Source organism: Amphiura filiformis, chromosome 13 (assembly GCF_039555335.1).
Source record: "Amphiura filiformis chromosome 13, Afil_fr2py, whole genome shotgun sequence".
NCBI classification, from domain to species: Eukaryota; Metazoa; Echinodermata; class Ophiuroidea; order Amphilepidida; family Amphiuridae; genus Amphiura; species Amphiura filiformis.
This window is the reverse complement of record NC_092640.1, coordinates 10,322,917-10,337,135: the sequence shown is the minus strand read 5'-3', so window position 1 is coordinate 10,337,135 and position 14,219 is coordinate 10,322,917. Positions and strand designations below refer to the sequence as shown.

The 14,219-nt window shown below is 35.9% G+C and overlaps 1 protein-coding gene across 1 annotated transcript in view; it reads right to left on the bottom strand.

Annotated features, from left to right (window-relative positions):
- Nucleotides 1-4,619, bottom strand: part of LOC140167405 (serine/threonine-protein kinase tricornered-like) — a gene marked incomplete at its 5' end in the record, with an annotated part of 79,266 nt that extends 74,647 nt beyond the window's left edge. The window contains one exon of the mRNA XM_072190712.1: nt 4,516-4,619. Within this exon, the coding sequence (XP_072046813.1) occupies nt 4,516-4,619 (104 nt within the window). The remainder of the gene's footprint in view (nt 1-4,515) is intronic.
- Between the last annotated feature and the right edge of the window lie 9,600 nt (nt 4,620-14,219).

The window sequence follows — 14,219 nt, the reverse complement described above, 5'->3', positions numbered from 1 at the left end:
AACAAATTTATGTTGATGCAGAAAAATATCTGTTAATAATTCTATTAATTTGATAACTGGTCAGTGACAGGGGTAAAACTCCTCTAGGGCACCTCGTGATGAGTCACACCTCCGCTGAAACCAATACGCAACAAAAATACATGATTTCACAGAAGTAAGGACTATCGGGGGTTCAATAAACGACTGGAGGACATGCAGCAACACATATTGGTGTTTTCCTAAGGCCACAGAATGGAAGCAAGCTTTAATTAGAGCAAGAATTTAACTCATTGGTAGCCGCGTGTGCGTATATGCCGTGAGCATGTCGGCAATAATTAGCACCCTTTGATAAGGGGATATAATACCTTGTCTCGTGCGATGGCAAAATTGGCAAATTATGACCATTTAACTTGAAATAGATGTGGTCAATTCCACAGATATTTTATTTCATTATTCCTATATGAAAACAAGATCCATATTGATAAAGACCGTACTCTTTCATCTTTGGACAAGTAATAATTTTGGTTAATTGGTCTAATTTTTTCTCTATGTTTTCTACATTGTAGGTACAATCTGATTCAAAGTTTTAAATTGCTAGTGATTTGGATACGAGAAGCAAAAATATGTACGATGATCGAGCAGTATTATAAACCCCCATGAGGGATGAAGCGACCACTTTTTTCCCATACATTGTATGTAAAACACTTTTGACTGTATGTAAAACACTTTTGAATAAAGTGTTTGTTTTGGGCTAAATTCAAGAGATGCTATGATTTTCAAACTCGTGAAATTCAACTTTGTGGTAAATAAAACTGTTAACTTGTAAATCTTACACACAAGTTTTCATAAAATTCACATTAATGGGCAGTGCAATGAACATGGGGAGGGTAGCATTTCCAAATGGAATGTAAAACATTGCCCCTCCGGGCCCTCCCCCTTAGCCTGACCACAAATGCTCTTCCCATCTCTCGCCACACCAAAAATTCCTTGCCCTCTCCCTTTCCAAACCTTATGTCTAGTATAATGCAAGCATAGTGTGCAGGGCAATTGCACATTTCTGTAGTACTGTTTCCTGATCCTTTTTAACTGGAGTGTTTTATGTGTGCCACAAATTGCTTCCCCCCCCTCTTGTTTGGCCTGCCAAAATTTATTTATCCCAATTTACGCCCTCAGAATTATTACACAGCCCCATGCCCCTTTGAAATAAAGATAACTTCAGTAACAGCAATGCTGGGGATGTGTCATTTTTTAAGTATTTAATTACAGCACACTAGGGCTGGGGTCGGCACCGTTTTTTAATGTCGACATAATTCGTATACCGACGTCGACAGTGTGTCGACATAAAAAAATTCACAAAAATGCCAATTTTTTTAACAAAGTTGGATAAATTTGTAAATTTTAAATACTTTTGCTTCTATTGAACAGCTAGCAATGCATACTAATTCAATGTGTCCCTGATTGTTCAATAGAAGCAAAGGTAATCAAAATCTACAACTTTATCCAACTTTGTAAAAAAAAATTGGCATTTTTTTTTTTTTTGAGTAGCAGTATTTCTCTGGTTTCCAACCTTGAATAACAAGTACCGGTAAATTTGGTCCTATAACTTGCTTTTCTGGCCGAAAATATTTTTTTAGAATTTTTGTTTGATGTCGACATGTATGTCGGGATATGTGCCGATGTCGACATAATGTCGACATAAGGCATGTCGACCCCGGCCTGACAGCACACACATTAGTGTTGTAATTTGTTACAATTAAATGGCATGCAGGAAAACCAGTTGGCAGTAAATTTATTGATTTTTAATTAATAGTACACCAAACAGCTTGTTAATATTTAATTTTGCATCAACCACTTTTCACACAAATGAGAATAGCCCACTGCTTTTAATTTAATAAAACCCACAAATGCGAACACAAATGGAAGGTATTTTACATGATGCATATCAGAAGAGCGATCTAAATAAGCAACATGTACAAGCACTTTCTTCTTCTCATCATGAATTTATTTCCCTTATTTTCTATCGTTCTAATTATGACATCCCTGGATGCTATTACCCGGAGTGATATGCATCATGTCATATCAATAAAAGTATGAACCTATTGATTACGCTCCACATTTTCTTCAATAAGTTTTTTAATAAACATAAAAGCACTATCAAACTAATTCATATCATCTAATCCTTACACCATAGACCAAATTACACTCGCCACAATCCAATTCAGGCATATATAATTTAATACACCCCTCAACTTAACCCATATTTCATACAATTTTAATTTTATTGCAAAATTTAGAGCAACTCTGTAATTTTGGATATCATATCTGGTCAGATCATCAATTCTATGCTGCATCTTCATGACACTCAAAGAAATAAAATGCTATGAACTACAAAAATTGATGTTTGTTCTTCTCCCTGCATCCTTTTTTCTTTGAATTTGCTTCGAGTGTTGTCTACATTATATTTATAGCTGGAACTGCTGATTTAGTCATTTTGAATTGTCAAATTAATGCAAGTCACTTTCCAGGCTGTACTTATAAGTGAAATTATTTACATTTTTTGAAATTCGAGAGAGATAATGTGCTTTTAACGCTTTTCAATAATATTTCTTCAAACTTAAATTGAAATCTTTGTAACTCTTGAGACAATTTAAAGGAAATGAGCAGAATTACTGTAAGCATGATATTTTCGCTGCATTAAAATTTTCATGTTTTGGAGAGAACATGATTCTGCAACATGAAATTTTTGAGAATTTGTACTTTCCTTATCATTTTGAACCATCAGTTTGGGAAATTTTCATAATGCGTGTGAACATTTCATGCTTTACAGATACTGCTTTTGACTTGACTGTCAAGTTAGCAGACACTATGACTAGAGGAAAAGGAAAAATAAAACTTATGTATTAAATTGTGATTGTACTTGAATCGTTTCATTTTTTTTTCTTTGCCAAGTCAACCTGTATACAAAATTAAATTTTTATGTCAACTCCTCTTATTGTATATGATATTCAGTTCTGTGCATTTCATGCTCGTTGATATAAGATGACTTACAAAAACAGGAACTCTAAAATTTTGCTTGAAAAATGTTTAGTTTGAATTGTTTGATACAATGATTCAATGAATAGTAAATAAGCTTGCTAAAAATAACACCTAATTTATTTTTTCTAGGTATGCTTTTCCAAACCTTGGACCATATTAATTTGGATTCTAAATGTCACCATTAAAACATTGATCCACAAATGCCATTTTCATGAAATGAACAATGATAGCAAATAATAAATGAAAGTGTACTTATTGTCAGTATGTTCTCTTTTCATTGTTCTGGATATAGTTGCAAATGAAAACTGTGTACACTATGTTCATATCACTAGGATCCACAACATGCTCATCTATCAGGGGCACAGTTCTTAAACCCCAATACATTTCCACATTCATTGAATGACCTTTGAAAATATGGGTACAAAAACTCATACTCTGCAACTTGAGGTCAAATTTTGCACTGTGATTATGTAATTGAGGTTATTGGATTATGCCATTGGGATGAGGCTATTGTGGTCCATAGTGTATTTCAATATTACATCCTGTGAATTTCAGTCCTATCTCTTTATTAAGGGACTGGTATCATCATGCAGTTTAAATTCCATTAGCAGTTGCACCTGTTTTATACATGCAGTTGTCATACACCTGTATGAATTGTACACAAAATCCAATATGGCTACTACATGTATACCATCTTTGAATATTTTTGGTAAACAATGTTTTTTAATTTTAATGCCTGTTAAGCTGTAATATTCCTAAAGATGTTCAACTCCTAATCAGCATATTCGGTTTTGGTACTTACCAACTTACGCTTGCCAGAGTTTTGTCTAGCAAAGCACTATTTGTGCATAGTATCATGTTGTGTCTCATCTCAAGTTGAGAGTAACGCCGTGTTGGATTTTGGAGCGGCAGATATTCGAATTGTGCGCACTAACCTTATCTGGTGGTGTGCGATTTGTCTGTAGGCTGGCGATGCAACTGCGTAAACGCACAGTTGAATCGAATCTGCCAATGCGAGATCCAACATCACATTACTCTCATGAAACGAGACACACTATAGCTATGTGCATGAGTCTGAACAATTATACTGGTGGAGAACTGATCATTCCTTGACAATTGTATTTCATAGAAATAGGCAGCGATAACCAAAGTCTGTACTTGGTTCTTCTGTAGTTCTGTAGACTTGGATGAGCACAGCACAAGGCTAACAGCTTCCACGGACACCTTCTCTCTATCTCTTTGGGGTGCATACTTGGTGTGTCTTGATAGTACACTCAATGAGAGTGAGACAGACTGAGAGTATTGTTACTACTTACAAAATTGTGTTGCTTAAAATTACTATTCCAGCTCAAGTACAACATCCAGCAGAATGCGCCTTATTGGAAGAACCAAGTTGGAGCATACAACCCCAAATCACACTCGTCGATGTCAGCAACAGAGGCTAGAGAGTCACATTCACTAAACAAGAAAACACACAAAAAGAACTCAAAGAACACTCACCTGTTTCTTCGTTCTTCTTTCTGAAACCATAGATTTGTGTAGAAGTTTTCTAGTGTGACTTTGGCTTTGGTTACCTTATCATGTGTGTGCGTTAGTGCACCGTCAGAGAGCTGTCCCCGTAGCTGCCATGTTGGAAACAGGCAGAGGGGTCCTAGCGCTGGTAGGTTAGCCTGCCAAAGAGAGAAAATTAAATTAAACTTAGGATTAGCATTGACCAAGAACATATGTGACTCCTCGCCACAACTGAGCCCGGATGTCGCCAATCATCATTTTTGAGATATTCAACCAAAATATTCTGCTTGAAATTAGCTTTAAAATGATGTATATCATGTCTATAGTACTTGACATTTAAGTAGTGAAAAATCAATCAATCAGTCAATAAATCCTTTCTTTCCTATTGTTTATTGTTAAGTTCGATGGAGCATATCTCAATAGTGGCACTGGCGACATCCGGGCTCAGTTGTGGCGAGGAGTCACATATTAGAGTGCAGGTCTCAAATACATTTTTAAAAGATATACATCTACATGTATAAACGGTGGGTTCCCTATGTCTGCAATTAAGAACAAGATTAAGATAAACGCTGATAAAATTATCATTAGGTTTGGTTGTGAGGATGGAGCAACATGTGGGGGAACAGTGTGGACTTGAACATGATTCAAACACACAGCGACACACCAAGCATGCATTACCAATTGGCATCTTTCCAGGACCAGGGCTCCATCTTATGTGTGTTGCATCCATAGACTAATACTATGACGATTCACCAACTGGTAAAGTCCTAGTATCAAAAGAGGACCAATCATTCCATTAAAGTGTGCATGACATCACAATGTTATCAAAACTTCTTTTCATTATATCCTTTTGATATGCTACACAACATGAAACAACTGGTTGTGAAGTACCTTGGCATAATATAACCGTATCGCATTGCCACAATTTTGCTATGCAAAATTCTGACACTAAATTATGCCCTGTACCTTGGACTGTAAGTTGATGGTAGTGAGGGAGGACTAGGAGTAGGACTTGAGGTACATAAATGTATACATGTTTCACCTCTCTCCTACCCCCTTTGGCTATGTCACTGTTTTCAGCATCTGGGACAAAATTAAGAATTCTACCTGACCATGTAATTTTTGTACATCAAGTACATCACCAAATATGTTTTTATTATGCTTCTTCTGCAACCGTATTTGAAGCCGGCTTTCCCTTTTAAAGGGAATTTTTATGTACATTTCATCCATCTACAAGTTGCAGCCTCCCGGGTGTAGACAACTGTACATCAATGCAAATAATGATTATTCTAAATATTCTCTTGATCATATTAGCACTTGCATGTTTTGACAGATCCCATCACATTTTAACACACATGGTAAAGCTCAAAATTCAATTCCTAACCACATACATTGTACAAGAATGTATGCCTGGTAGGCTGTTATGTTATAAAATATTCAATAGGATGAAAGTCACTGTACAAACAAGGATATCCACTGCACCGTTCCACCTGCCTTTAGATCTTGGATTTGCAGCCAATTTGCGCTTACAAGTAATAATGTGGTATCTGCATTGTTAATAACATGCAGGTACTGCATTTGACTTTTCGTTTCACATGCATGCATTCAACAACATCTGCCTCCAAGAATACACTATGTTAGACCTATTCGCCATTTGAACGGATCCACCACCTTACTAGCAAAACGAGGTTCTCCCTGCAAACACATGCGCAAAATGTGGATTTTTGTTTCTCGCGCTTTTCTAGCAACGTGCCAAAAGGCTTCCACAATGCGGACATGGTTATTAAAGCATGCGATTGACAGGCGTATGCACACACTGCACGCACTTTGCAGGTAGAACCTTGTGTTGAGAAGACTGTGCGATTGGCGAATACTCTTAAGTTTAGGCAGTATCTGGTATTAAATTACTTACTTCAACAGTCAGATACAAGTACTGCATTTTCACTTAAAGATTCCGATGACAAGATTTTTTCACAACAGGTATTCCCAGACACGGATTGCTAGATCAATAGCAGATCTACATCCTTTCAAAATATGCATGCATCTTGCTCGACACATCTTCTAATAACACTCAAAACTGAACTCTTTTATCAACTTCCTCAACATCTTCTCACAAGGCTTAATACTGAACTCATCTATCAACTTGCTCGACATCTTCTAATACTGAACTCCTTTATCAACTCTATTCGGATCTACATGTATCACACAACTTGCAATATTCCCCTTCTAATTTGTGTATCTATAGTGTCTATAGTATTTAAGAGTATCATGGCAATGTCATGTACATTATACTGTTGAAGTGTTTTATAACACACGTAATGTGTGTATACATGGCTCCAATGAATTAGCCCGTCTCAACAGCTTCAATTCCTACATAATGTAGTTTAAAGCTTATTTGTACATAGGAGCTACTAGTACTCACAATTCAACAACAAGCTTCTGTTATATCCGTATCACATTCAAAACACTAAACCTGGCATCCCATGTATATTATTAGCCTCCAAACTGTAAGTTCTCCACATATACATTCAAGCAGCTTGTCTCGACACCATGTCTTAACTGACTGACGACTGCCTGACCCAAATTGCTGCATGCATTCATTGCTGGGAGCAATACATGGGTCAACACAGCAGCTACTATACCTCGAACGACAACACACCGTCTCAGATAACCACAGTCTACGTCACTGCTCCATCAGGGGTGTTCCCCAAACTAAATAATAAGAAGTATCCTTTTCAGTTTAGCCTCAAATTTTGGTTTAGTTTTGGTATCAGGCAGCTGTGCCCCCCTCAGCGTGCTGTACGCTAGACAGATGGTCGTTTTGAGGTGAGATTTTGAACTTTCAGGTGGAAATCATGATCTATAAATAGCATGATACTATTTTGATATTGATTAGTAATAGGTATGGGGCATATTATTATTATGCATATTCCTCACAAAATTGGAAACAATGATTGGCAATTCTAATCCAGAAAAAAATCCTTATAGAATTGTTGTTGAACTCACAACTCGCTTATGCATAATTCTCAAGCAAGTGACACACTAATAGGCCTACTTGGTACAATTCAAATTCACTTCAAACAAAGGGTCACTTATCTTCAGCAATTGTAGTACATGTATTATGCCTACAAATGCCCCCTTTTAGGAAAATGCAATTGTCCCATGGTGATTATTGAAAAGCGAGAATTACAGTACAATGTAATGTATTCCAATTAGACAGTTCAATTACCTAGCTCAATAAAGAAACCAAATATTTTAATGCAACCACCCTAAGTCCCAGATTTAAGCTCTATTTTAATGAAATAATTATTTAGTGACAACATTGACCACAGTCCTAAGCCCACTCAGAGACCATGTGAATTTGTACAAGTGCATACATCATCATGACATTTAGATTTTTTCATGTTTTCTTTTATCTTACATTGAGGCCTACCACTAAAAACAATGCTTCCCAATTTTGAGTTATATTGCTCTGGCAACAGCAGTTTAGATATGAGAATCAAAGATGTTTATCAACAATACAGGCCTGGCCTACTTATGGTGGTGGTTGTCATTTTTTACCAAGTTTAATATCAGTTTTCCCAAGCTTCATTTTAGCCATTTACATCAAAAATTTTTGAGCTTGCATCATTTCCATTTTCCAATTCTCGAAAATATTAATTGTCTCCAATTACACCCTGCCAGGGTGAGGCATACAGGCTGCCTCCATAGGCCTACTGTTGGTAATCGATACAACTTTTTTTTAATGTAATGCCTAATATATAACATGTACACCATAAAATACACAAAATTGACAGAATTGTACAAACTGGTGCTTCATTGTAGAATGAATCATTTTAAGTTACCTCCATATTTTGAACACACCCATATTTAGCAATTTGTGGTTTTTATTCAAATACTTCATACACTTGTAAACAAAGGCAAACAATTATCCAGGCAATTTTCCACCATGTCAATTCAAATGGAAAACCAATTTCTACTTTTACAAAACTTGTCATTGTTAGGTTTTTGTAGTTTTTTTAACTTCAAAATTATCCATTATATAACACTAAAGTTAGTCAGCAATGTGAAGTCGCTGCTATTAATAAATAAACTAATGATGTCATTACAAAACTACCTATTTGAACTCTTATGGCAGGTCAAACCAAGTCTCTTATGGACATATCAGGTGCATGTGGATAAATTACTCATTAAGTTTTAAGAATACATGTAGTTCAACCATTAGTTACCAGTCTTAGTTTTGGTTTCTCTGATCATTTTGAAATAATGGTCTCGCTGGCTTTTAATTTGATCAATGTTGTCACTCGTCTTCCACAATTAATTTCACTTAGCACATTTTTATATAAAAAAGTATCAATAATCCATGTGAAACTACCAATAGATATGGGTTCCCATAGTGCAGTTATGACCCAAGTTTGATATAAAATTGGATTTGGTCGAGCTACAAAATGTATGGGTTTAAAAAAATTGGACGAGACGTAGTCGAGCCCAAAATTTTATTAAACTCATAGCAAGACCAATAAATATTGGGCGTAACGCATCCAATTTTATCATTATTATTTGTTGGATCCAATATTTTCACACACTTGTATTCATCAAAACATAATAATGGTTGCAATAGGAATTGAACTATGACCAAAAAGTCTTACATAATTGTTGATGGACACACTGACTGACGGACACTGACCGATGGATTTGTGATGCCAAAAGGTCTTTTCCTTCAACGACGACTTAAAAAGAATCAAATCTATGAAATTCCTAAACATTGAATCTGTTGGTTATAATAAATTGCGAAAGAAAAAGTTACTATTTCTCAAATCTTCCTGCAATTATATCAGGCCTACAATTCATACACACGATATGACTTTTATCTTTTTACTTTGACCTCTTCGCTAACTTTAATTAGCAAAGACAGGTGTATCCAGGGCTTTTACAAATTGAAATTGTAAAATGATTTATGAATTATGATCCAACTGTGTACAATAACAATCCTTCCATCACCCATCATGCTTTGGCAACAATAACATCCTCTTAAGGTCAATGACCTTTACACTGGTTACCTATGAACAGTGAAATCTGTTATCCTGGAGAGAGTTCAGCAGTTGAAAGTCACTTTTTGTTCATCAGGGTTCTCAATTTTGCTCTCCAGCCAGCAGTCACTGAGGACCAAACTCGTTGTATGTACCCACTTGTATGGATGGTGTTTCAACCGTGTTTGAGAGTCAAATACAACTTGTTTTGTGCTATACTGTACAGATCTGTTCAACATTGCTCGAGAAAATGGGGAGGCTCCTTTTCATTTTGCCAAATGTGAGACTCTGGGGGATAAACCTTCCACACATTTGGAAGTGATCCTTGTTCTCTGTTTCTGATAAATTTATTAATTAAGTTTTCCTATAAAAAGCACTTTTTTATTCTTTAAAAAATTCCAACAAGGCCGGAGGGGACGAGAACCAAAAAATTAATTTTATACGGCATAATTTACATGTACAAAGATGTATTGTATTGTATTGTATTGTGGAACTGTGAAACTAGAATTTTGTATCAGACAGGTTTTTCATAATTCAGTAACAGACCACAGATTCTACAAAACAGGTCAGATTTGACAGCTTTTTGGCCACAAAAATAAAGTGTTTGTTCTGTAGTCCCTCTGGATACCCCTACCTGCATGTGCAGTCACAGATTCTAGAATCTGTGGTGCAGTCTAGGGTCTGTGGTACCACTATGGACCACAATGGTCTCATCTCAATGGCATAGTTCAATAACCTCAATTAAACAATCATAGTGCAAATTTGACCTCAAGTTGCAGAGTATGAGTTTTTGTACCCAAATTTTCAAAGGTCATTCAATGAAATGTACAAATGTGTTGGGGTTTTAAAGAACTGCACTCAGATAGATGAGCATGTTGTGGATCCTAGTGTACAGTAAGTCACTTACCCACCACCAGGTGAGGTTAAGATACAAAAACTTACATTTGCTACAATTATTATGGAAAACTAAAGCAAAACTTAATTAATTATGAAACTAATAATACCACCATCATTATAGTAGTTAATTAATAACACGTGTGAAGAGAGACTGGAAACTATAAGATGTATGATTCATATTTGATTGTTGCAGAAGTTTTGAATCTATAGAACTATTTATTTCAAATGTCTAATACTGCACAATACACACATATCATAAGGCCATCATGTACATACTTCACAAAACAAAACAAAAAATATAACTGATTAAACTGAATTTCTCTAATAAGAGGGCGCTGGGAGCAAATTTACCCTCGTAGAGGCACCAATTGCTCCTGGTCCTTGTAAAATTCACATGAACCAGGAGCAATTTTCTAAAATAAATTGCTCCTGGTTACAGTTTTGCACTTGATGCAGTCGTGCTGGTATGCTGTATTGTATTATGCAGAAAAGGATTTAATATTGAAAATTGCTTAGACTGTTTCTTCAGAAATTGCTCCTGGTTCTTGTAAAATCCCAGTGAACCAGGAGCAATGTTCAAAACAAATTGCTCCTGGTTCTAGTCTGCTTATTTCAAGGCTTGGTGATAGTGGGTTTCGATAAGTTTGGTGCCTGCATGGTATTTTCCGTGGCTAGTTGACACAGTTGCACCTTGCGATTCCTGGGACGCAATCTTCCAATTCTAAATATTTTTCTTGTAGACTTGTTTCACTACGAAGTCCTGACAATTAGGGACATCGTCGTTGGTAGGATCCTCTGAACTGATATTCCTACCATCTAGAAATGATAAGAGTAGGCAGAAGGCCTTTTCCGGGGAAAATTAATAATTATAATTTATACTAATTTGAGCCCATTTGCAGATAGGCCTATTGTTTCTTCTAAATCTTTTTTATTTCCCCCTTAAAAAAATGCTCCCCTTCTTCAATAATAGGTCAAAGTACTCTATAAAAGAAGTGCATCAACCCTTCTTGACTCAACACAATATGTAATTCATTGCCAAGTTGTCACAGGCCGGATGTAAAATTTGAAAGTTCCATGTATTGACAATGATTAAGATCAAAGGTGGTTTAATTTAGCCTTCTGCTAAATAAAAATTACTAAAATTTTGTTTAAAATAATTCAAACATCTACACGACTTGTAATTTTGCTAAGAACCAAAAGCGCTTTCGCAGACCTTCCTTACCATCAGGTCATTCAACTGGATGTTTCTGACTGTTACCGCTTTCAAGACGTTATCAGAGCCATAAAAATTCAGCTGGATGACGTAGAAGGACCTCAAACAACTACGCCCTCAATTTTTGTTAATTTCTACTTTTTGCATGATTGTAATGGCCAATGATGTACTAAAAGATCATGTAAAAGACTAAGTCTAAAAATGCTTTAAATAGTTACAGTCAAATTTAAGATTTTATAAAAACCGGAGACCTCCGGCTTCATTCAGAGTTCACTGATCGTGTGATAGCTAAACACATTGTGTGCACATTATTGAATCATTGAATCAGTGACATATAAACTGTGTGCATCGGTATTCGACTTGCGTCTTGTTTGTTCGTCCTAGCTGTGTGAAGCTACGCCAAATTCATGGTAATAATACATCGGCAAGTTAATACAAGCATTGAAGGCGCTGGAATGAAATAGCAATTTTCTTTGTTTTACCTCATTTGTTTGGCTCAAAATTAAAAAAAGTGGACAATATGATCAGTGAAAACTAACATTTAAATAGGAATAAAAGCAAATTACAAATAATAAATAAAAAATAAATAAATGTTGACATTTATATGTGCCTTTCACATGTATCAAAGCGCTTTACATTTATTCTGCCGTCGTTAGAATATGTCAGCTGCCATACAATGCCTAAGGCATGCTCATACCTTTGGGCAGCGCTCAATGGACAATATCCCTAACAGCTCCCCATTTCACCCCTGGGTAGAGAGAGGCAAGTGAGGTAAAATGCCTTGCCCAAGTGCACAACACGATGGCACCGCCGGAGCTCGAACTCACATCCCTCCGATTGCGAGGTAGAGCCTGTACCGCTGCGCCAAGTCGCCAACATGCCCCCATAATCTGACACATTATGGCTTTAACCTAAAGGTGGCCTTAGCTGGTTTTAGTTGGAGGAGAGCATTCCATAATTGAGCTGTTCCATGATGGAAGGAATGATCTTAAGTGGCTTGACCACTACGGCACTACCAGATTGGATCTTGGAATTCTGACAGCTTGGTTGTAGGATCTGATGGAGTGCCACAGATTAGGATCAATGATAACACAATCTGCTCATGACAGGTATTGAAGGAGTTCTGGAGCTTTGCCATATGGTCATTTTCACGGTAAAGGGTGTAACTTTGGATTTTTAACATTTTAATCCGTAGTGTTCTAATAAAGCCACAGAATTCCATGATTTTTGGCCACATAAGTCATCTAGTTAGCAGCTACCTTGGGTAGCATAATCAGCTTTGGGAGTTACTGCGTTCAGTTTTAGCAGGCTTAAATGTACTTAATATTGCCATTTTGAAAAACTATAAAAACAGTAACATTTTGTAAAACCCTGTGTTTTCTTCAGTTAGTTCATGGATAATTTTTCTTATCCTGAAAGTACAGTCATATGTTCAGTAAACACTGCCACATTAGATTTAATTGTGAACAGCCCTGTATTTTTGAGAACCGGACTTCGATATTTGTCGCTTCGAGGCTTCATTTTCCGTTAACAATTGTTAACAAACTTTGTGGGTGTAGCTTTGGTTCATAATTCTTGGTTATTTCTTCACTTCTTCTTGATTCATAACAGTTGTTATCTTAACTTGAAATGGGTAACAAAACTTAGTCGATTTGCAAGCTTTTAAAATTTTTATAAAATCTTGACTTCAAAGAGCCGTTTTTCCGTTAACTTTTTTTTTTTTTCTGAAACAAACTGTTCAGCAAGCTTGTGCAAATATAAATAAAAGAGCTCATCAAATCTATAATCAAAATGTAGCAAAGTAGATCCTCAAGTCACATGTTTTTAAATCGTGGAGATATATATCACCGTTTGAAAATGGGACCCAATACAAACTTTCCGTTAACAATTGAAGCCTCCGAAACAAATGAAGCCTCCGAAACAACAATAAGATTAATTATCATCTATGCATATCTAAATTGGTGTGTTTCATACTGATATCTGCATTGTAATTATTACTTGATATGTGCAGAATGTCATAAATTTAAAAAAATTTTGACATTATGGTTAATGTTTGAAAAATATACTGATATCCAAAAAAGCCTGTTTCGGAGGCTTCACATGCAAAAAACACCATACTTAACAAATGGGTGAAAAAATTAACATGTGATAAATCTACAATATCTGCCGCATAGAATCATTGATTCAATATACAAAAAAAAACATGTACACAAGAAAATAACAGCTTAGATGATCCCAACACTGTTGTTTTCAAAAAAACTACTTCTGCAATGTTTAACAATTGTTAACATGAAGCCTCCGAAACAAAAAAAAATGACTTGCTGTGATAATTTAATTTTTGTCACAACTGAAATTCAATACTTAGAAGCAAAGCATGAAAATTGGTAATTGTGATATTTTTTACCTATTTTTGTATGTCAACTTGTAGTGGTTAGCCAAATATTTTACTCTTAAAAGCTCCTGTGTTGTTTAAATGAAGCCTCCGAAACACAAATCGCTTGAATTGCCAATTCTAAAAATAACTCCAATTTCTGTGAAACTTGGCTGGGAGG